At 36.6% G+C, this 24,674-nt stretch overlaps 1 protein-coding gene across 3 annotated transcripts; it reads left to right on the top strand.

Annotated features, from left to right (window-relative positions):
- The first annotated feature begins 12,695 nt into the window (after window positions 1-12,695).
- On the top strand, window positions 12,696-23,599 carry LOC126614403 (ankyrin repeat-containing protein At5g02620-like). Of its 3 annotated transcripts, none has more exons than XM_050282058.1 (6): window positions 12,696-12,971; window positions 13,955-14,120; window positions 21,410-21,880; window positions 22,005-22,154; window positions 22,306-22,757; window positions 22,852-23,599. In XM_050282058.1, the coding sequence occupies exons 2-6, from the start codon at window positions 13,961-13,963 to the stop codon at window positions 23,461-23,463; spliced, it is 1,845 nt and encodes a 614-aa protein (XP_050138015.1). In that variant the 5' UTR covers window positions 12,696-12,971; window positions 13,955-13,960; the 3' UTR covers window positions 23,464-23,599. The 3 variants fall into 3 exon arrangements, with proteins under 3 accessions (XP_050138015.1, XP_050138016.1, XP_050138018.1); XM_050282059.1 differs by having other exon boundaries at window positions 13,948-14,120; XM_050282061.1 differs by having other exon boundaries at window positions 13,926-14,120.
- Window positions 23,600-24,674: the final 1,075 nt, after the last annotated feature.

Here is a 24,674-nt window from a genome sequence, read left to right as displayed (position 1 = left end):
AAGTTTTCCTTTGACAACGTCATTGGTAAATCAGCTGAGGATCAAGCTATGAAGGTAGATACTGCCGATGGTTGTGCCGCCCAAGCATAGGCGATTAGTGACAGTGCTGCTCAGGATGGGACAACTGTAAATAAAGCACGGGAGATTGATGCTGCTAGGAGCGATGCAGCTGCTGAAGATGTCCAAGCTGCTAGGGAGTAGTCTTTTTAGATAGACTTTAGGATTTACTTTATTTTCCTTTCCTGCTTTGCTTTTTCCTTTACTTGAACTCTATTGGCCTTCGTGCCAATTTACCAATTTGCTAGAAATTAATAAACTAGTTTTCTTTGTTTTACTTCATCTTTGTCTCTTTGCCTTCCTTCAAACTTTTTCTGTAGAATGAACAATTAAGCAGGTTGCTTCAAACAAAGCAGTTAAGCCTATCTCCATTGCTTTAGGCGCCAACTTCAGGTTGTTGGGCGCAAATCTTCGCTTGCTTAAGGCATTTTTTGAAACTTCTAACATGCAGGGCTAAATGACCTCCATAGTTGCATGTTTCGTATTAGTGGTCCACTAGATCTTTAATCACAAGGTCATTATTGAAGCGCGTTGCTTTTTACTAAGTAGATTGGCTTGCATGACCTTTGTGACTGCCAGTCTAGGCTTAAGACCTCTGCAAAGCTATTAATCAGAGAATCAACAGCTGAGCACTTACTTATAGAAGTAGGCAGGTCTGCATGACTGGTCGATTGTTAGCTATGATCTTTTTGGGCGAACTGCTAAGCTTTATCTAGTGTTATTGCCCTTTGACCATGGGCCTGTATCACAACATACTAAAGATTGCTGGGACATGAAATTCGTTACCTTTTCACATCAAAATTGCATGGTTATATGGAATTTCGTGGGCAGTGGTTTGAAAGAACATTTTGCACTTTATGTAACCAATCTCGTAGGCTGCGTAGTAAGTAGCACAACACTTTAGGAATCAATGTGAACCCAGGGCGTTATTTTGCGCTAGGCAGTGCATATGCACGTTAACCTGTTAACCATTCACAAGATTATGCGGTTGTATAGGTTTATGCAGCTAACTGCTTGAAGGGTGTACTGTAGGCAATCTTTCAAAAATCGTAGGTTGCTCATTGAATTAGTAGCGGCCTTAGGTCCCCAGGGATCTTTCAAAAACCGTAGGTTGCTCGTTGAATAGGCAGTGGCTTTAGGTTCCCAGGTACTTTCCATAAATCGTAGGTTGCTCGTTGAATTGGTAGCGATTTTAGGTTTCCAGGGATACGAAGAGATCGCTAGTTGGTCACATACAAGATGCTCAGCTACTTACGCTAGCTGGTCACATTAAGGATGCTCAACCGCGTGAACCCCGTGCATGTAGCCAGAGCTAGAATTTCGTATCCTTGCAGAGATCACGTATATATTGTACCAATGATGCTCAGCTACGAATGTTAGCTGGTTATATCGTGGATGCTCAAAATGGATGTTCCTTTAACGGGTAGAGGGAATACTATTACATAACATGAAGATCGTTAGTTGGTCACATACAAAATGCTTAGCTGTGGGTTGCTAATAGTTGGCCACATCAAGGATGGTTAACTGCGGTCCATCTTCGTGGGCAACCGTCCAAATGGTGAGCTGCATAGCGTGCCTCCTCCGTCTCTGAGACCCGGGTCTCCATGAATTGAGCCAAATGCCTAAATTCTTCAATCTACCTAAGCCTTGAAAAAGACCATTGTGGCTATTTCTAGGGATATCGACGCAGGCCATCATGGTTTAGTTACACCAGGGCAGCCTGAGCCATTCACGTCTGGATATTTGGAGTGTGTAATTTACCTTCTTTCAGGGAGAGAGCATGGTTGGTCTCCAGGGGGCGCAATTCCTGCTATAGGTCCCTGGTTGGGTACGATCTTCAATAAAAGCAGGAGTTTACAGTTGTTGCAGATACATAATTGAGCCAAGTGATGAATAACTTTAGAAATCTTCGTTGAAAAATGAGAAGAAGGATATTGAACTTAGCTGAAAGATAGAAACAACGTAACAACTGGATTGTCCTCAGCTTGCAAGGTAACGCTTGTCTAGCTGCATGAGTCTTCGAGCTTTATTTCGTCTAAGCATGGCTTAAGGAGAAGTGGGGAGTCATGTGTAATACTTCCGCACGTTGTAGACATTCCACTGCTTGTTGATCTCTTTGTCGTTCATGGTGGTGAGGGTATAGCTACCTTTGCCGCCTGCTTTGCTGACTTTGTATGAACCTTGCTAGATAAGATTAATCTTTTTGGAGCATTCTTTTCGGACAGTGATGAATTCTTTTCTTAGGACTAGATCTTCAGGCTGAAACTGCCGGATCTTTGCCTTTTTGTTGTAGCTAGAGAGGAAATACTGCTGGTAGGCTGCAACACGGGTGATGATCTTCTCACGTTCATCCTCTGTAAAATCTAGATTTATGACCATCTCCTTCTTGTTCAGCTCCAAAGTTGACAGTATGGTGCTGATGCTCGACCCAATGACATTGGGAGGGATGATTGCTTCTGAACCGATAAATGTTCGTCGTTTAGTTGTGCGATGCGCTCATAGGACACAAGGAAGTTTGTCTGGGCACTTTCCCTGCTTGTGTGTGAGGAATTTCTTAAGGCAGTCCGGGATTGTCTTGTTGGATGCCTCTGCTGCCCATTGCCTTGGGGATATCTAGGCTTAAACATGTTTTGCATGATGCTATATTTCTGGAAAAACTTCACCAAGTCTTTGCTTACGAATTACATGCCATTGTTGGTGATGATAGATTGATGGATGCTGAACCGACATATGATGTTCCTCCATATGAAACGCTTTATGTCTGATTGAGTAGTGGTGGTCATGGGCTCAGCTTCTACCCACTTTGAGAAGTAGTTGGTGGCCACGATCATCATGCCCTTGTCCCTATTAGCAAACGACATGGTCCATATCAGCTTAATTTTCTATTGCATGAATGACCATGGGTTTATCTTTTGGTAAAGCAGGCAATGCAAGTATAGGCTTGAAGCGTTGGCAGCTATCGCACTTTTGAACAAATTCATTAGTGTTTTGATGCATGGTGGGTTAGTAGTAGTCGACGTTGAAGACCTTTTGTGGCCTAAAAAAGATATTCGGACAAGAATGTCGTTGTACATGTAATAGTGTGCCGCCTTTCTTTAGAGCTTCCTAACTTCCAATATTTTTGTAGGGAGTGTCCCATTGACTAGGTAGTCGATAATGGGATCTTGCCAGCTTGGGGTTATATTGACTTATAACACCTCGGCTATTGGTTCTTCTTTTATGCTCGGCTTTCCCAAATACTTGATCAAGATGGATCATCTAAACTGGTAGTCCAAAGTAGAGCCTAAGGCTGCTAGGATGCTTGTGTGAGCGTTGTTTGCCTGTGGCACTTATGTGAGGGTGTAAGTCTAAAATGCCTCAAGCTACTTTTGTACCTTTTGGAGGTATAATGCCATCTTTAGATGCTTTGCTACATACTCCCTGGTAGCCTAGCTAGTGATGAGCTGAGAATCAGAATGGATTGTAAGCTTTTTAACTGCCAAATTTTGTGCCATTCGGAGGCTTGTCAATAAAGCCTCGTACTCTACTTCATTTTTCTTATGCTTTGAAGCCTAGAGTGATTGCTTGCTTGAGCATCGAACCATTTGGGGTGATGAGAACCAAGCTTGCTCTAGAACCCATGTATTTAGATGAACCATCGACGTGCAAGCGTCAAAAGTCTTTGTTAGAAACGGTTGGTGTGGCCAGGGTATGCTCGGCTGCTTCGGGGCTGCCTTTGGGCAGTGCTGTTGAGTCTACTACGCCAGGAGTGAACTTTGCTATGAAGTTTGCCAAGGCCTGAACTTTTATCACCATGTGGGGTCGGTAAGCCAAGCCGTATTAGCTGAGTTCTAATGTCGACTTCATCACTTGTTGAGAAGTGTCTGGACCATGTAGGATAGATTGTAGGGGATATTGAGTCAAAACAACGACTGTATACGCTTGAAAGTATGGTTTGAGCTTCCGAATTGCAATAATTGGAGTCAAAATTAGCTTTTCAATCCTCGGGTATCTCGTTTCCGCATCGATGAGACTTAAGAAGTGTATAATACTGGTAGTTGAACCCCTAGCTCTTCTAATATGAGGGCAGAGCTTACTACTACGTCTGAGACTGCTAGGTAGATGTATAATTCCTCGGCTGCTTCTGGCTTGGATAATAGCAGAGGCGATGTCAGATATCTCTTCAAGTCTTGAAATGTTTTCTCGTTCTCATTGTCCCACTTGTCTCTTTGCGCCTTCTTGATGACCTTGAAAATGGGCTCTAATGCCCACTTCATCACTTGTTGAAAGGTGTCATGTAGGATAGATTGTAAGGGATATTGAGTCATAACGACGACCGTATACGCCTGAAAGTATGGTTTGAGCTTCCAAGCTACAACAATTGGAGTCAAAATTAGCTTTTCAATCATCGGGTATCTCGTTTCCTCATTGATAAGACCTTAAGAAGTGTATAATACTGGTAGTTGAACCCCTAGCTCTTCTCGTATGAGGGTAGAGCTTACTACTACGTCTGAGACTGCCAGGTAGAGTATAATTCCTCGGCTGCTTCTGGCTTGGATAATAGCGGAGGTGATGTTAGATATCTCTTCAAGTCTTGAAATGTTTTCTCGTACTCGTTGTCCCACTTGTCTCTTTGCACCTTCTTAATGACCTTGAAAATGGGCTTGTAATGATCGGTTGAGCGCGGCTGCTCGTATGGTCAGACTTTGGATTTTAGTCAAAGTGGTGGGGGATTTCATCTTTAAGATTGCTTTGATTTGGTTGGGGTGTGCCTCGATTCCACGCTGGGTTATGAGGTACCATAAGAATCGACTTGAGGAGACTCTAAATATGCATTTGGTAGGGTTGAGCTTCATCTTGTACTCCTTAAGGATACTGAATGTCTCTGCTAAGTTTCTTAGTTGGTCTGATCACTGTTTTCCTTTTACCATGATGTCGTCGAGTAGACCTCCATGGTAACCCCAATTTACTTCTTGAACATCATGTTTACTAACCTTTGATTGGTAGCTCTTGCGTTCTTGTGGTAAAAAAGCATAACCTTGTAGCAGTAGGTGCTTCGCTCAATCACAAAAGCAGTTTTCTTTTTGTCAAGCTTAAACATGATTATCTGATTGTAGCTGGAATATGCGTCCAAGAAGCTGAGCAACTAGTTCCTTGCGGCTCAGTCCACCAGTAAGTCAATTGAGGGGACAGAGAATGGATCTTTCGGGCAAGCCAGGTTAAGGTCGGTGTAGTCTATGCACACTCTCCATTTACCTTTCACTTTCCTCATTAGCAGCATGATGTTGGCTAGCCATACTGAATGAGCCATTTCCTCAATGAATCTAGCTTTTAGTAGCTTGTCTATCTCTGCCTCAATGATCGCTACTTGTTTTGGAGTGAAGTATCTTATTTTCTAGATCACTGGTTTAGCAATAGGGTTGACATGTAGCTTTTGGCAGGTTATTTTGGGATCAATGCAGGGCATGTCGGAGGGTGACCATGCAAAAAACATCATAGTTTTCCCTAAGGAAGGTTGTGAGCTCTTCCTTTCCTTCGGGCTCAATCGTGAGCCGACTCTAGCCGTCTTTTCTGGTTGCTCAGGATCAAGAATGATGTATTCGATGTCCTTTTCTGGATTTCATCCTTTTTCCTTTGTCGATGTGTCCTCATGAACACCATTATCTTGATCCGCCTGTTGTAGTTGCTATTTGGTAACTGGTTTGTCCTTCTCAACCTTGGTAGCTCCTACGGGGGTAAAAGACTTTTTCTTTAACTCCTTCATCATTTGCACCATGCATCGTCGGGATGCGGCCTAGTCAAACTTGATCTTTCCTACTCCTTATCCTGGGATGCAAAATTAGTTTTTTGGTACTCAATGAAGGTTACGACACCTAGTTTCACTAGCCAGGGCCTTCCCAAAATCCCGTTATAGGGAGACGAGTCACTAACTATGATGAACATCTGCTTTAAAAGTACTGGTGGTGTTCTCACATTAAGTGTTATGTTGCCAATAACAGTTGAGGTGTATCCGTTGAATCCGGTGAGTACATCTGCTTGGTGTATTATCGTGCTTTTTGGGCCCATCTTCTGAATAACGAATAACTGAAGTTAGTTTACTGTGTTGTCATTGTCCACCATCACTTTGTCGACTGTAACGTGTGCCTGTTGAACAGACATTACCAGAGCATCATTGCGTGGAAAGTCAACTCCTCTGGCATTCTTCTTGGTGAAACCAACGATGGGCTTAGGTTTGACGTCGGCTACCTGAACCTAAGAGACTGCTATAGCCTGCTAAATCTTCATTTTCTTGAAGTTGTTTGTGGCCCCAAAGTATTCAGACTCGACGAAGATGCTGTTGATTCTGATGGTCTTGGCAGACGGCTCCTCGTTTGTGTCTGTGTTCCTTCTAGGCTGCGCAACTGGCTTGTCTAGGTATCTGTCGCATTTACCCTAATTCACCATCTTCTTTAGGTAGTCTTTCAAGGTATAACAGGTGTCGGTCGTGTGACCATAACCTCAGTGGAATGCATAGTACTTGGTGTGATCCAGCTTGGAGGTGTCTCATTTGGATTGTCTTGGTAGATTGAACCAAGGCCCATTCTTGAAGTCGCGGAGGATCTGGTTGATTGGGATATAACTTGGTATAATTCTTGGTAGCCTAACATCTTTTTGCCGAAGATTGGTCTTTGCGCTTGGCCCTTTGTCTATTTCGGTCGTTGGACTGCTTTTTGTCCACCTTCTTTTGGGTTACCTTGGACTATTTCTAAGGTTGTTCAAGTGGCTTGTTTGCTTGTCGGGCCTCATCCCAAAGTGCATGCTTATTTGCTAGAGCGAATGAGTCTACCAGAGTCAGGTCATCCTTTATGCTCAGCTCTCTTAATAGGGGTGATCTGTTGGGAGTCCCTTTTGAAAGGCTACGCTGGTGATCAAGTTGTTATAGTCGACTATCTTCGACTGCTCCACCTTGAACCTTTTTACATAGTCGCGGAGTGATTCATTTAGATTCTTTTTTATGATGAAGAGATGATCAGACTTATTCTTGATCAAGCGGTATGATGAATACTTCTTGGTGAAAACTATAGAAAACTTGTTGAAACTCCTGATGGACTGTGTAGGTAGGTATGGAACCAATCCTGTGACTCGCCTTGCAAAGTAGTGGTGAATATTTTGCACATTAAAGTGTCGTTGGCTTTGTAAAGAAACATCGTGCTGCAATAGTACTTCAAGTACCTTTTCGGGCTCCTGTCTCTATTAAATAGGGTGAAATACGGTGTATTGAACTTCTACGGGGGCTTTGTCTACTCGATTTTGTCCTTGAAATATGATCTGCCCATGTGTATCAAGCCCATGCGAAGGGCTTCATCTGTGGTCTCGATATGCTGGAATTCGTGCAATTGCTCGGTCAGGAGCCTCTCTACTTCTTCCTGAATTTGCCTCTACCAGGGTAGTAGGGCTTCCAACTGCCTCTAATCATGACCTGCTGGTCTTTATGCTCGGCTCGTTAATGCACGACTGCAGTGAATGTGGTACATTCTTAGCAGGCAAACAATTACTTGTAAGTTGCTGGTTGAACTTGAGCCAAATTGTGCGATTGCTTCTCTCAGTCTGTCGTGCTGCCTACTCTAATGTGAAGTCAATGATGCTCCTGGCCGGCCTAGCCGTGAATGAACACTTCGCTTGGAAGGTTATCTATGTTGATTATCAGAATGTGGCCTGAACTGTGAATGTATACTAGTCATATGGGGCCTAATAGAGAGTGTATGCTCATTCGCCCATTAAGACGAGAGTATACACTATCTCAGGGGCCCAGGCGAAAGTGTACACTGCCAGAACGCTCGATTCGTGGCTAGTTGATAGGCTGCTTGCCCGGACGGCACTAGAGAAAAACGTCATCGCCTGTCCTTGTCCTACTTCGGAATACCTCGTCTGGGGCACATTGCATCTCAGTGCGCTACAAGAATTGATTCAACAAGGTAGTTTGCTACGCGAGGGCACTTGTCAGTTTTACGACTTGTCGGGATAGGTGTTGTTTACCATTTGAGTGGAAGAGTTGGGATGGTAGATGTTTGCTTGTGGTAGTGTAATGGACTTCGGGTGCAAAGTTTGAGCCAGGATGGGTCAGATCTGCAATAAGATGGGGTGAAAATACCATTGGTTCAACCGTTGGCCTTGGAATTTAGATCTGGGCTGGTTGAACTGGTTTGGGACCATGCTGGACCGTCTAGAAGACTGCAGGAGTATGTTGGGCGCATGGGCGCTAGGCCACCTCAGTTTGTCCTACTTGGCCTCAAGTTGGAGGTGCGCTGGGTTGCAGCTTGTGTCACAGTTGGAGTGGCTTAGGCTGTCTTGGTTTGGGCTGTTCACGTCCAAGTGAAGGTAATAGGCACCAAGGGTTACTTGTGAGGGCAAGTAGTTGAGCTTGCGTTTCTTGGCTGCTTGAACCATGAGCCTCCTGCCTTAGGGTTTCCTCGAGTTGAGTGGTGGCTGCCCCGTGGGCCACTACAGTAGTTGCTGCCGCTGCTGGTATGGGCATGGTACCTTGTGGTGGCAAAGGTGCGGTCCTTGCCATTGTGAGCCTCGAAAAGCGACAATGTGGAGCCATGTCGCGATCTCCATCGGTTGGTCCATGTCCCTCAACGTAGGGGATCCCATTGGTTGTTGTTTTTGAATTTCTTGCCATCGTAGTCGTAGATCTACAAACGTAGGAAGTTGAAAGCGAGAGTCTTCTTTGAGTCTTCGGATTAGAGCTCTTAATGAAACACCAATTTGTGGATGCAAATTTTCGCCTTCCTTTGATTGATGAATATGCACTTGCAAAATAATAACACCTAAGATTAAGGCCAAAAGCCTTACGCGCCCACGATGAATGAGGGGCTTTGATAGAAGAATCTCTGATGCCAAAGTTAGAATTTTGAGAAGAATGTGTTTGAGTGCTTGTGGGTAGCAAAAAGCCTCTTTACGGGTAGCTAAAGCTTACTGAATTTTGAAGATAATTGGTATATTTATAGGAAAGATGGAGGAGATGGGCCGGCCCTATGTGGTATATTAGGTGAGAATATTCCAAGATATTTGTGTAAATAAATATCTTGGAGTAATTAGGTAAATATCCTAAATAAATGAAATTAGGATATATATAACTTACTTGAAAGAGATATTCTTTGATTAGGAATGCATTTATGATAAGAATAAGGGATTATTCTATCATAAATACCTCACTTTTCTTACGGGCAGGGGTGCTTTGAGCAGTCGTTGTCTGCTTTACCTCAGTTGCATGTGGTGAATGAGACTACTCCTTGTTCATTTAATAGGGGCGGTCTTGTCTTTCTTGGAAAATAATCCACGTGTCAGCTCCATGATTTTTGGCTCCACAACACGTATAACAGACTTCTTTATGTGATGGATAAAATTGATGCCGCCCTAGGTAATTTGACAAATGTAATGATAGATGATTAGATCCCGAGATGCCAGATGAGAGATAGTGAAAAACAAGTGACTTGACTCTTTGGGGTTAGCATGAATAGAGCCTTTGAGAAAGAGTCTTGCCCCCCCCCCTTATTATTCCATAGGGAAGCGAGGAGCATGTTGTGGAACTAGCCGCTAGAGATTGGACATATATATAGTCTTTCTTATAAATAAAAAAAAATCTTATTTTTTCATAACAATAAATTTTTTTCTTTGAAATATATTAAAGAGTGGATTTCACAAGAACATGTGTCAAAAGCATTGTCTCTGGATCCTATCTTACGTTTTATCTTTCGAGCGAGCTAAAGCCTTTCCACATGAACTCTTAGGGTGCGTTTGTTACACCTTCTTAAGAGGGACTGGCTTAAGTAGGACTATAATCCTATGTTTGGTCTATTTCTAGACTAGAATAAATGGGACTCGCTTTGACTAACAGTCCCTATGTGCTTCGTTAAAGCTCGTTACTTAGTCTGGAGTTTTCGCTTGGTATTAAGCGGGACTAAAATGGAAAACGAGGTCGACAATTGCTACACCCTGACATCCATTCTGCCTTCTTTTTCTGCTGCATTGTCACTATGGCTAGCTCGTTGGCGATGCTTGCTCTTCCATGGCCCAAGCTTGGGAGAGCTGAAGTAGCATTGTTGTAGGCAAAAGTCCCGAGTTGATGGAGCACCTGGCGATGCTACCGTCGATGGGTGTTGCTAACTAGAAGCAAATCGAGAGGTTGACGATGAAGGTTGGGGACATTTGTTCAACTTTATGCGATTTGATTATTTGGTTACAGGTTGGGGAGATCAGTTCATTTTTCAGGCGATTTGGTTGCTAATAAGATTGAAGGAGAAAATTAATTAGTTTTTAAAAAGTTAAGATAACTATAAATAAGTGAGAGAGATGGTGAGATTGTGGAGATAAAAAGGTAAGTGGAGGAGCTTGCCGGAGAAATCGAGAAGGGGAATAGCAGAGTTTGCCAGGAGAAGGATTGTAGGAAGAAATTAATTTTTTGATAGAAAATAAATAAATTTAATAAAAATTATAGTACTTTTTTGTAGTCCTAACACTACACTAAACGCTTCATTAAGTCAATCCAATTTAGTTTAGTTTAAGCTAGTCCAGCTTAGTCTCTAAAGCTAGTCCAGTCCGATTTAGTCCGATGCAACAAACACACCCTTAGATCACTATATTACGGAATGAATTTCACAAAAAAATATGTCAAAAGCATGTATCTTTGGATCTTATCTTACACTTGACCCTTTGAGCGAGCTAGCGCCCTTCCACATGGAACTCTTAGATCGCTATGTACGACTTTTTTTCTCAACAACACAATCTTAGCTAGCTTGAGCCTACCTTGCTATATAGAAACCTGCACTTTCGGCTCCTTAGTTTTGGCTGATAGTGCATGCAAATGTTTAATCGTTAGGGTAAAGAAAAGAGCATAGAAGGATTATTACTTTATTATATTCAATATTTAATTTTACTCCTTTTACCTCTAGCTAATATTTGACATTAAAGTACCAAGTACTGTAATATTTAGATATTCTCCTTCTCAGGACCATCCAATTCGATCGCATTTTAAAAATAATAATAAACATTATATACATGCAATAAAATGAAACGAACCAAAATTCAAGGACTAATTAGATATTCTGCCAAAGTTGTGCACCAACCATGCATATTACAAGATTCACCAATATTTGAGCATTTGGCTGCGGAGACTTCCCACTTCCACTTCCACCTTCTCTTGTATTTGTTTTGCGATCCTCGTCTCTTTTCGGCACATTGTCGACTCCCTACGCAATGCGGCCGTCGTGGCAACTCCTCGGATGCGGGAAGCCAATTTTATATGCCACCAATGCATTATTATCACCCAAGCATGCGCCCAGAGCCGGTCCAGAGATTTTTGAGGCCCAGGACGACGTCAAAAAAAGTGCCATAACTTCATATAAGAAAATTATTTATTTTCACAAATAAGACATTGAAAAAATTATACTTAGAAAAACACTTTAAACTCAATAATTTAGAAACACAGAAAGACTAATTTATTTTGTATTGAGAGAGGGAAACAAAAAAACTTCGAGCTTACAAGTAGATAGATGATAAGTTTTGTTTTCCATCTGAACTTTGAATGTGTTTTTTAATAAATTGTGAGATTTTTTTTTCTTATTTACTAACCTTGTCAATATAGGACTAAAAATAATGATGTTTTCGAGTCTTTAATTGATATGCATTATTAATGAATGGGCACTAAATTAAATATTTTGATGACACATCATATAATTTGCATATTTGGTCTACGTATTATTCTTTGTTGAATATTAGACTTGAATTAAAACGAATACTTAAAAATAACAACCCACATACCTACTAGCTATTAACTAAAAATAAATTAACAACCAAACAAAAATTTGTAAAAATTGAAAAAAAATAAGCATGCACATAGCATTTCGAACTTAGGACCTCTTGTTAATTTTAAACAACAAAAATCATTGTTTCTAATTAAACTTCTTGATCATTTAACCAAATTTTATAAATTTATACTCTTATAAAAAGAAATTTGTAAAAAATGGAAAGTAAATAAGCACACATGGTGTTTTGAACCCAAGACCTCCTTATTATTTTCAAATGACAAACCACAACTTCTAGTTAAATTTCTGTGTTTTTGAACCAAATTTTATAAATTTATACTCTCATAAAAATATATATAAATATATAACCCTAATAATTTTGGTGCCCCTAATTTTTTTGGGCCCTGGACGGTTGCCCTGCCTGCACTGGGCCTGGGCTGGCCCTGCTTGCGCCTCGGTCTTGCCTACACTTGCAACTTAGAGGTCGAAACTCTTTAATGTAAAAAAAAAAGAAGGGGGAAATTTCCTGCCAATTTCCCTTCAATTATAGGTTACCATGGTTTGTCTCTTACTCTAAGTGGGGAAGCCACTGACTTTATAATATGTCATTTTCTGTTTTATAATCTTTTTGGCGGGCTCCTCCCGCGCCTGAAACCACCGCCTTATTGGCTCCATTGTTTTACTAGTCGTTGGCCGTCCAAGACCACTTTTTCCACTGCCCTCCCCCGGTCGTCTTCACAACACGATACTTAACATCGACATTTTAACAATAAAATAACGCCAAACATGGAGTGAATACAACCACACATTAAGTCTTGAAAGTTTCTTTCTCTGTTGAATGACCCATGTCTTAAAAGTTAATTTCCCCACTAAAGATAAGGTACAAAAGAGTGGAGAGAGAGAGAAGAGAGAGAGAGAGAGAGAGAGAGAGAGAGAGAGATACTGTGACTACCTTGTTCGGCTTCAAACACTTTTAAAACCCTATATATTATTCTTCATGAAGTTTCCTTGATCTAAGCTCCAGAAACCCTAATTAGCTCAGTACAGTATGTTGACTTCTGTCTCTCTACATTTTCGACTAAACTAAATTCCAGAGTCGAGTAGCAGTGCTTCTGTGTAATTAGCGCCACTTGGCTGCTGGAAATCTCTGTAAGTAATATTTTATATATCATGATTTCGCTTATCAAAATTAACGGTCTTCATTAAACAAAACTTACCGTGCAAGTATTTTAGATCTCCATCTCCGTTTACATAATTTTCACACACTCATTAGCTTCACATTATTTGGAATCGAGTACCTTGTCCAATGACCATATTACTTGAATATATATTTAATTCTTCTTTTTAATGACCATATTACTTGAATATATATTTAATTCTTCTTTTTACTCGTCAATCTTGTACGTACACATGATTTAATCAATTAGAAGCATAACAGATTCCCCATGCCATGTATTGTTGTAAGTTCACTAGGTTGTAAGAAAAGCAATTAGGGTTGACCAGCGGTTCTGGAACAAATTAGTGGAGGAAGAAGGAAAATGAAAAGACTACAAAGAGATTGAAAAAACTGTTTTTCTAAAATTAAACAATGATTAACAGATTAAGCTGAAATTAAGTTATTTATCTTTTATTTTTGTTATATATGTAAAATATACAGCGATCATTGACTTGCTCCATTTTTAACTGCTCAATTATTAAAGGATTTTAGTGAATAAACAATTTTTAAAAAAAATGATCCCCACCATTACGAATAGGGTTCCACATATGTTTTTAGTGCCGGACGTATGGCTATTTCATGCAATAGACATTTTGGTAGTTCGTCAGCCTAACGTAGGTGAGTGACGTAAATGGAACCAACCAAATTTGCTTGTCCTTTTCTTGCTCTAGATGACCAATACTATTCGAATTTTTGAAAGAAAAAACACTGAAACTTGCTTTGTAAATAAATTTTAAATTGTCACTCCATGTGATGGTAAGTTTAATTTACTTTTCCAAAGTTAGTCACTATGTAAATGTGAATGAATTGTTTCTCTCGTTATGCTTCAGAAACATATTAGTATATTACAGTATAAGTTAGTTGGTAATTCAGATTTTTCTGTGGAGATGTTTAAATATATTCCACAAGTTTATAGGGAAATATGTCTAGTCCACAAGCACAATTTGTACCTGCCCCAGCTGGGATCCAAATGACGGCAGTAAATGGCGTTCCGGCTGCTGGAAATGTAATCATCGGCACTGCGGCTTCTACGCCGATTCAACCGAGGCATCCTTCTCGTCATCTACTAGAAAATACCAATAGTACGTACGACATCTCTCTTTCATGCACATCACATGCTTGCATACACGTACCATATGATTATATTTAGTCTCCATCTATGCGTTGTATTTGCATGTGTGTAAAGGTTAATTAAAGTGGCAAAAGAGTCTGCAAAATGATTACTTGGGAAAAAGAAAAACAACTAGCGTGGAAAAAATTAAGAAATAACTTGAATTAATATCAATTAATAATACAGAGCAAGGTGAAGTTATATGCTATATATGAATATGAGGTAACTATTGCATGAAAGTATGAAGATCAAAAGTATGATGTATGAAAAGTTGGAATAAACCCAATATCATAAGCATATTTTATGAATAACCCCTTTTTTTTCCGAAGAGTAATGTTATGAAGACCATCAATTTAAACCATTTTTTTTCTCAATGAATGTGTAGTTAATGGCTTAAAAAAAGGGAGTTTTAACGAAAAACCCACGGTACTGTTCACTTTAACGAAAAACCACATTTAACACTAAAAAGTCAAACATTGTACTATTCACTTTACCCTTTATTTTGTCCTTATCGTTAAAACTCAAAGTTTTCAAGCTATTTTCATTAGTTTTCCTTTATTGGATTTGTTGCTAAAATATAACAGGTTTGTTTGGAAATATGCATACCCATATTTTTCCACCGTGGCATGCATTGTGTCATTGCTCGCCACACTTGCTTCTATTTGTCTAGATGTGATCCATGCGGGTTCAAGCGTTTGAAGAGGATATCTACCAAAGCAAATACGATCTTCCATATCCTAATTCCAAAGTTTTTATTTATTCTTGACAACACACAATCAATAATTTTTCCCCTACAAAATTTAAAATTTTTATTTTCTCCTTCCTTGTCAAAATTTCATGTTTTTCACCTCTAAAATTGTATGAATTTCATAGCATTTCTCCTTCTCCTACAAAGTTTATGGTGCATTTTATATATTTACCTTGTTAAAGGTCCAAGTGTCGTAGCCATTTACCTAGCAAAGAGAAGTATTTTATTTTTTTCGGTAATTGTTAGTTTTCTTCGTACTGTCGGTAACATAATCTTAAAACTTTTCACTCATACATGTTTTAATCATTTTGATGTTGTTTTCCCGCCTAGCGCTGCTTAGGTCTTGTCTAGGCACTAAGAGGTTGACTACCGCCTAATTAATTCCTAGACGTTTGGAAATTAAGAAAGGCCCTAGATCTGCCTAGGCACCCGCCTCGGTTAATACTCTCACGTGGGCATAAAATAGATAACTTTCATTTTTAATTTTATTTATTTTTAGTAAATTGTAAGAGACTCGTTGAATACTTAGATGGACACTCATTATATGTTTGTTCTTCATGTTTTCAATATGTTCTAATACTCTATAATCTATGTCATTCTATTTTGAATTTATATATCTCAATACATTATGCATTTTTAAAGTATAAACAGACACTTATTTATATGACGTATAATAAAATTACGTAAATGCACTTAATACGGTTAGGCCCCCGTCTAGCAGCCTAGCATCTTTTAGAATCATGATATGATTTTACGTCAATTAGCAAGGTAATATAATTTATATGTCTATTAACAAGGCATTACAAATATCGTTCCCATAAATAAGATAATTTCAAGAATGTATATGTGTTCTTCATTTTTACCTATTAAGGTTCGAAATTCAAATTAACAATAAAACAGTGGTGATATGCCCATCCCAATGTCTTATTCCCCACCCACCTTATATTTCCACCCACTGTAAAAAGTAAAAAAATGCATCAACTCTTTTCCTACCCACTATTATTTCCAAAATAACCCTACATATTTCTTTTTCAATTTTTTTTCTTTAAAAAATTATTACAAATTAAAAAAAAAATTATCACAAAATAAAAATACCCAAGACTCCAAATATCATCAGCAATATCCCTCTCCCTAGAAAATTCGCAAAACTGTCACTACTGACTCCCCAAATCCCCAACACCAAGTGCCCCTCCTCTATCGCCAACCATCACAGCACCACCACGTCTCGAAAACCGCTCCAGTACCCAATTTCTATCATTTCCAATTTGAATTCAAACCACACAAGAGAGAGTGATTAAATTGGAAGAGATTCACTCATAGTTTGGTGCCACAATGGCTTTCCCTAACATCAAATTCTTCCAAATTCATTATATGGTAGGTATACAAATTGTTCCATAACACAAAACATGATCAGAGTTCAACGAGTGTCAGATCTGTGAGTCCCCTAATGTAATCTGGACTATGAGCTTCTCTCCTCATGTCTTGCTCTACTCTCTGGTGAAGCTTAATCACACCTTCCACAACATGTGCTTTATTACGAGCCTCGAGGTTTTGGTTTGTCAAGTCCGTATTCACCCTCATCCTGATAAATTTAATTTCTGAACTTCCTTGTGGGGTTCATGATATATTTTTTTTTCTTATTTATGATATTTTAGATTTTTTTATCAGTATAACTAATAATTTGTTTAAAAAGAATCAATATAACTAATAATTATGTGGCAAGACATGATTGGTTGGTTTTTAGGTCTTTAAAGGTCATTTTATACTAGGATAAATTTGATTGAAGTTTGTCAATCAAAGTATCATTTTATAGTAGCTGTGAAAATAAGACATTAGGGTGGGCTTAACAGTTAGACCTGACATTCATGTTGTGTTTCTCGTGTTCGTATCATTTTTGTGGCATACCCGATAGCTTAATAGGTTGTGTCGTGTAATACCCGTTAAAGTAAATGGGTAATATGACTCGACCCGAAATCAACCTGTTAATATTATCAGGTAATATGACTCGACTCGTTACCCGTTAAGAAAAATATACTTTAAATCAATAAAAATGAAAATGAAAAACATAATTTGACCTCAAAAAATGTAAAACATAATACTAAATTAGTATATACATACTAAATTTCGGAGTTGACCCCTTCATGAAAGTTTTAAAACTTTTCATTATGAGTGATTACATTTTTCACATTTCAACAATAATTATTATTAATTTTATTTATTTTGCACCCAAATAAGAAACACTGTTCATGAGATTTGGAGGCTTTTAAAAATCTAAATGGCCATGTAACCATCGTCTAAGCATTTAGGATGCAATTGTGAACGTTTATTATGCTTTCACATCTTTCAAACTTATACATTAATGATTATGAATTTTGTTTATTTTGAACTCCTTTAAAAATACTATTCATGAGAGTTTGTAAGGTTTTAAAAATTCACACGATCATATAACCATCCTCAAAGCGTAGAGGATGCGACTATGAGCGTTTGCATATTTTTTCATATTTTTTGCACACATAAATTAATTATTATAATTTTTTTAATGTGTTTGGTATTTTTAAATTACTTGATATTTTTATTTTTAATATGTTTTATGATTTTAATCTCAATCTTTGCCTATAATATACTATAAAAATAAATAAATAAATAAATAAAACTTCAATTTTAAAATTTATATGGAATAATAATAGAATAATAATTAATAAACAATATATACAGATTCATTATATCTATTGTATTTTATAGTAAAGTTTTTTTTAGTAGTTTAAAAAATTAAAATCATCAAAATAACTTTTTTCTTATCGTGTCGAAATAGGTCACCCGCGTGTCACTCTCGTGTAAACCTGTTAAGGACCCATTATTAACGGGTTATTATCGTGTGACCCGATAATGACCCGATTAGTTATCGTGTTGACACAAAACCCGTTGTTTTCGTGTCGTTCAAGTGTCGTGTTAACGAATCGTGTAAGATATTGCCAGGTCTATTAATAGTATTCCAATAAAAATGTTTTAAAATTGAATTTCAAGGATAAAATACGCCAACTAAAGTCAGCACGATGCTTATGTGGATTATTTTTTGTATTGAGTTCTTTCCACATTTTGCACGGTTGACTGATTCTAAATAACAAGAATCTCATTTTGAAAAGTATACAAATGTCATAATCATAATTTTTTACTTTATTATCATTAAAATATTATCTTTGTAAAAGAAATCAAGGGGTTCTAACTTTAATACTTAAAGAAAAATATATAAAGGAGAAATTAGGTTCACATCTTTCTTTTTGCTACTTCATTAATTAAAATCCTATTCATTTTTAATTTTTTATCAAGGTCCTTGGGTATTAATAACATCATTAATTATTTGAATAATAAAATATTTTTATTTTAAAATATATTCTTTTAGTGTTAAAAATGTTACTATTAGTATATTTATATTTATGACTAAATTTTTTATCATATATTTTTATTTTTAGTTGGTACCTATTTTTAATTTGTACCAATTTTTGTTTCATTTTTAATTTGTACCCATATATTAGTTTCTTGGGTAAAAGACTGTTTACCACCCTCATGTTTCGTGGTTTTCAACATTTAGTACATCAAGTTTTTTTCGTCCCAGAGTCATACCTAAAGTGTAAATTTTGGGACAGTCTCATACATCTGTTAGTCAAACTGTTAGTTCTCCCGTTAAGTGATGACGTGGTGCCCTGATTGGACGCCACGTGTCATTAAAAAAAAAAAATTTTAAATAAAAATAATATTAAAAAATATTTAAATAATAAAATAATAATAAAATATTTTTTTTTTCCTTCTTCTCTTCTTCTTCTTCTTCTTCTTCTGGGTTCGGTTCTCTCTTTTTTTTCTTTTTTCTTTTTTCTTTTTCTTCTTCCTCCTCCTTCTCCTTCTTCTTCCTTCTCCTTCCTCCTCCTTCTTCTTCTTCCTTCTCCTTCCTCCTCATTCTTCTTCTCCTTCTTCTTCCTTCTTAAGAAGGAAGGAGGAGAAGGAAAAAAATAGAAAAAAAAAAAAAAAACCGAACCCAGAAAAGAAGAGGAAAAAGAAGGAAGAAGAAGGAGAAGAAGAAGGAGGAGGAAGGAGAAGGAAGAAGGAGAAGGAGGAGGAAGAAGGAAAAAAAAAAGAAAAAAAAAAGAAGAGAAACCGAACCCAGAAGAAGAAGAAGAAGAAGAAGAAGAAGGAGGAAAGAGAAGGAAGAAGAAGGAGAAAGAGGAGGAAGAAGAAGAAGAAGAAAAAAAGAAGAAGAGAGAAATCGAACCCAGAAGAAGATGAAGAAGGAGAAGAAGAAGGAGGAGGAAGGAGAAGGAAGAAGGAGGTAGAGGAAGAAGGAAAAAAAAAAAGAAACCGAACCCAGAAGAAGAAGAAGAAGAAGAAAAAAAAAAGAAGAAGAAGAAGAGAAGAAGAAAAAAAAATATATTTTATTATTATTTTAATATTTTAATATTTTTTAATATTATTTTTATTTAAATAATTTTTTTATTTTTTTAATGACACGTGGCGTCCAATCAGGGTGCCACGTCATCACTTAACGGGAGAACTAACAGTTTGACTAACAGATGTATGAGATTGTCCCAAAATTTACACTTTAGGTATGACTCTGGGACGAAAAAAACTTGATGTACTAAATGTTGAAAACCACGAAACATGAGGGTGGTAAACAGTCTTTTACCCTAGTTTCTTTTTGTGCCCATATTTTTTAAAATTTTATTTGTGTTTGTACTCATGTGTATACTGTCATGTGACATTATATATTTAATCAATGATAGAAAAATTACAAATGGTATATTTATGTTTTATGCCTAAACTTTGTATCATATATTTATATTTTTAGTTTGTACCTACTTTTAATTTGCAACATTTTTTTTTAAATTTGTAATATTTTCTTTTTAGTTTTATTTTGTACCCATGTATTAATTTCTTTTAGCACCTATATTTTTAAAAAATTCATTTGTACTCATAATGTTTTAATCTTTTATCTGTACCCTAATTTATTTACAATGTACCCATTCTTCTTTATTAATGTATCACCTTGTTATATGTGAAATGTACCAATTTTTTTAACACTATGGATACATTCTTTTGCCATTTATTATTCTTATTTTTACATAGTTTTTATCCATTTATTCAATATAAATGTTTGAATTTTTTTATTGTAACAGTTTCTAATAGTATTATAATGAGGGATTTTAAATTTATATGATTATAAATCTCATAAATATCAAACAATTAATGTCAAAACTATAAAAATATAAATATTAATTGTAATCTAATGAGGTTACAAAGTCAAGGGATTTTGATCAAATTTTGAATACCATTAAGGTTTTAGTCAAAGAATGTTAAGGATTAGGGACCGCATCCAAAGTATCTCATATATAAATTTAAATAAAACATAGTGTTAGATTACAAATTAATTATAATTCTTTGACGTATATTTTGATTCAAATTCATATTCTACTTTTATTTAATATACCTAAAATCTCACCATTAAATATTTGAATTGATTAATATGCACATTTTCATTCTTTGACAAAAAATACACATTTTAATTCATTTATTTTGATTAACTTCCTCCCATCATATCGTTAAAAATGAACCTAAATGAGAAAAAATTCAAAAGAAAAAAAAATTAGTTACACATAAGAAAAATATGAGAATACATAAGTGTATTGAAATATTAAAATGAATTGATTTACCTAAATATCTGTATAGAAATGTAGGTATCGAAATATATTATAATGAATTAATTTACCTAAATGTTTGTATCAAAATGTATTATATTAAATCAATTTATCTAAATGTCTGTTTCGAAATCTGTATAGCAAAATATATTTTATAAATTAATGTCTAAATAATATAAATGAGTTTACCTAAATGTCTACAACAAAATATCATGATGAATGAAATGAAAATTAGGAAGAAAAAGAGAAATAAAACATCAAAATATCATTAATATATGAGGTGATTAAATGTATGCTGACATTTACAGTGACTAAAGGGACTAAAATTAGTTTTTAATCTTAATTAAGATTTTAGTCTCAATATGATCTTTTTCAAGGATTAGAATGAAGTTTACTAAAAAGTCAATAAATTTGGCCAAATTGGAGTTCGTTCTGCCATGCATGTATGGAACAAACCAATTTTGTTTTTTTATAACAAGTAATATCCTCTAATGAACTGTTTATTTCTTGAGAGTTTTAACGAAATACTCTCGATACTGTTCACTTTTAATGAAAAACTACATTTTTACTTTTTCCTGGTACTATTCACTACAATTTTATTTGTCTTTTTTCATTAAAACTAAATTCTCTTGGAATTTTCGTTAGTTTTCCTTTATTTCTTTGATGCATATGAACGACTAAATGATACAAAGTATTAGACAATTCATCTATTTAGACAAGAATCATATTCAGAGAAGGATCAATCTAATGTCAAATAGCACATATACATTCTACGTTCATAAATTAACCATATGCTTAGTCTAATTTCATCCCTTGTATCTATCACAGGAGAGGCATACTTGAACTTGTGTATGCCCCTCTACAAAGCTGCAATGGAAGGCAATTGGGAAACCGCCAAAGGTATCTTAAATATCAATCCGGCACTCTTAACTGCTAGCATAACAAACGGATGGGAAACTGTTCTTCACGTTGCAGCTGGAGCAAAGAACAATATTCAGATTGTGGCGGAACTAGTCAAGATGATGGATGAAGAAGACTTGGCACTTCAAGATATTAAAGGAAATACGGCACTGAGCTTTGCCGCTGCAACTGGAACGGTGGAAATTGCCAAGATTTTGATAGGAAAAAATAAGTTATTGCCGACAATCCCCGGTGGTCAAGGAATGACACCACTCTATATGGCTGCTTTGTTTGGACAGTCTGAAATGGCGTGGTATTTATACCCTCAAACATTTGAAATGCTGGATGAAAAGGGCCGCATTGTTCTATTTTTCTGTTCTATCGATCATGGTCTTTATGGTAGGTAATTGGAACTTGTTAAACCTTAAACACATCTTTATTTCTTGACTACTATTCTTTTAAAAATTGTTTGCGTTCTCTTTCCAACCCCTCCTCTTCTTTTAATCTTTGTAAAACTGTGCAGATTTAGCCATCAAGTTGCTACAAGATGATAGAACATTAGCAATGGCTCGCAAAGGCGACAATGAAACAGCCTTGCATGTCTTAGCTCGAAAGTTTTCAGAATTTGGCGACCAAAGTACTCCAAGAATGTGCAGTAGACTTATCAAAGCATGTGAGTTAAAACTTCTAAAATTATGATATCAAAATCTGATTAGTTATATAAAACAAACTTCCGTATTTCATCACCCTACATTAGTATGAAATTTTCCTATTCTTGTGACTATAAACCATTTTGTTTATGTTGTAATCCTTTTAATTTACAGTTAAAGTACTCCCATGCATGAGGGTTTCTTACAAAATAAACTTGAAGCAAACTCAAGCCTTGAAGCTAGTCGAATGCCTTTGGAAAGAAATGTTGAAACATGACGACGACGAAGTCATGCATTTGATAAGAGAGCCTTCAGAATTAGTATTCGACGCAGCGAAATTAGGAAATTATGAGTTCTTATCTGTGCTTATTGACTCTTATCCGGAATTACTATTGGAATATGATGACAACAATCGGACCATATTCCATATTGCAGTCTTGCATCGTCATGCAAATATCTTCAATCTAGTGCATGAGACAGGCTCCATCAAAGATATCATAGCAACATTTACTGATGACGAGAATAACAACATTCTACACCTAGCTGCAAAATTGGCACCTCAAGACCAACTCAATCTTGTGTCCGGAGCAGCTCTTCAGATGCAGCGAGAATTAGTATGGTTTGAGGTATCATTAAAGTTCATCTTATAATCAACTTTAATCCGTCTTGCCTGGAAATTCCTTGCTTCTTTAATTTCATTATCGATCATTGATGTGGCAGGAAGTTGAGAAGATTGTGCAACCTCCCTTTATAGATATGAAAAATACGCAAGGTAAAACACCTCGAGAATTATTCACTAGCGAGCATGAGGATCTATTGCGCAAGGGAGAATCATGGATGAAGGACACTACAAATTCATGCATGCTAGTTTCAACTCTTATCGCCACGGTTGTGTTTTCAGCCGCATTTAGCATTCCGGGAGGTATAGATGATAATAAAGGAACACCGAATTTCATAAAAGAGGAGGCATTTTTAATATTCGCCATATCTGATGGAGTAGCACTCTTTTCCTCCTCAACGGCAATCCTCATGTTCTTGTACATCCTCACGTCGCGGTATGCTGAAAACGATTTTCTCAAATCTTTACCGTTGAAGTTGATGGTCGGACTCACATCACTCTTCGTGTCAATAACATCCATGATGGTAACTTTCAGCACAGCCTTCTATTTATCTTGCCATTATGGATTAAGATGGGTTCCAGATCTTATATTCATATTTGCATTTGTCCCAGTTGCTTTGTTCGCTTTCTTGCAATATCCTCTCTTGTTTGATATGTTCTTTTCGACATATTGTTCAAGTCTTCTGTTTCAGCCAAGGAGGGATATGATTTAATATGTAGAACGCTCTGCTGAAACCTTGCCTCCACAATAATGTATATCTTTATATATGTTCTAGCAGATGAGTTGTGATTAAATTAGAATGATTATCTATATTAAAACAAATGTATGGCACTTAATTTGGTTCTAAACTTTTATAGTTTTGTGCAATTACCACTCGAACTATTTTTTTTACATTTAACCTCCCAAACTTCACATGGTGCCCTTTTAGCCTAACTAGGGAGAATCATTTATAGATAATACTTACTTCCCTCAAGTGGGGATGCGCATCTCCGATTTGCGAAAAATGTATTTTGATCATACAAATTCAAGTATTCAACAATTGGAACCGTTCAATATCTTATAATCTTCAATTGAAAGTCACCTCTACAAAAATTTATTTGAAATGGAGATCATAAATTCATTTAAACGTATCAAATAAATGAACGGTTCATCATGTATATTTTACATGGTACCCACACCATCGATTTGTTCTATTCATATGAATGACTAAATAAGCTCTGATTGAAATGATTTTTTATATAGGTTGATCTGTAAATGAAGATTAAGAAGCTTAACAGTTCCAGTTGCTAATTTATATGGTCAAGATACGTTATACGCAAACGGGAAACATGTGCATCCCCGGTCTAATTTTGTTTTGAAACGTTGTGTGCCACTAAAAGTCACTATTTTTGATTAACTTGAAGTTCTCATTATAGCGGTTCGAGCGAATTATTATGTTCTATAAGATTTATGATTTGTTCACTTTATTTGTCTCATTTTGTTGGGTACATGCCAAAGATGTTGAGATGCATAAGTTTACAACATTCCAAAATATTAGGAAATCATATTAGTATGTCAAGCATGATCGTCAAATAAATTATCTTGTTAAAAAAATAAACTTCAGAGGTATTTGTGACATGAGAAGATTCTAGGCACAATGTCTAGGGCTGTTCTAGGGAATTATCTTGTTGAAAGAAAATATGATCCATATATTGACGGGTAATATGATTTGACTTATTACCTGTTAAAGAAAATATGTTCTAAATCAATAAATAATCAAATGAAAAATGTAGTGGTGTGAAAAAAAAATATGCAAACATTCATAATGACAAGCTCTATAGCTTTTGTAAAGAGGTTAACTCCGAAATTTGCCACCATAATCCTATAATCCATAAATTTAAATTTGATTTTTGCTTGTCGTTTACGTTTATCCTCTATTCTTAT

This window comes from Malus sylvestris, chromosome 3 (assembly GCF_916048215.2).
Source record: "Malus sylvestris chromosome 3, drMalSylv7.2, whole genome shotgun sequence".
In the NCBI taxonomy this organism is placed as follows: domain Eukaryota; kingdom Viridiplantae; phylum Streptophyta; class Magnoliopsida; order Rosales; family Rosaceae; genus Malus; species Malus sylvestris.
This window is presented reverse-complemented; position numbering and strand designations above follow the sequence as displayed.

Excerpts from the sequence above, each read along its gene's own strand:
- LOC126614403 (XM_050282058.1), top strand. The coding sequence starts at position 13,961 with ATGTCTAGTCCACAAGCACAATTTGTACCTGCCCCAGCTGGGATCCAA. Across the intron at positions 14,121-21,409 it reads TCTACTAGAAAATACCAATA|GAGAGGCATACTTGAACTTG; the intron begins GTACGTACGACA and ends TATCTATCACAG. Across the intron at positions 21,881-22,004 it reads TATCGATCATGGTCTTTATG|ATTTAGCCATCAAGTTGCTA; the intron begins GTAGGTAATTGG and ends AAAACTGTGCAG.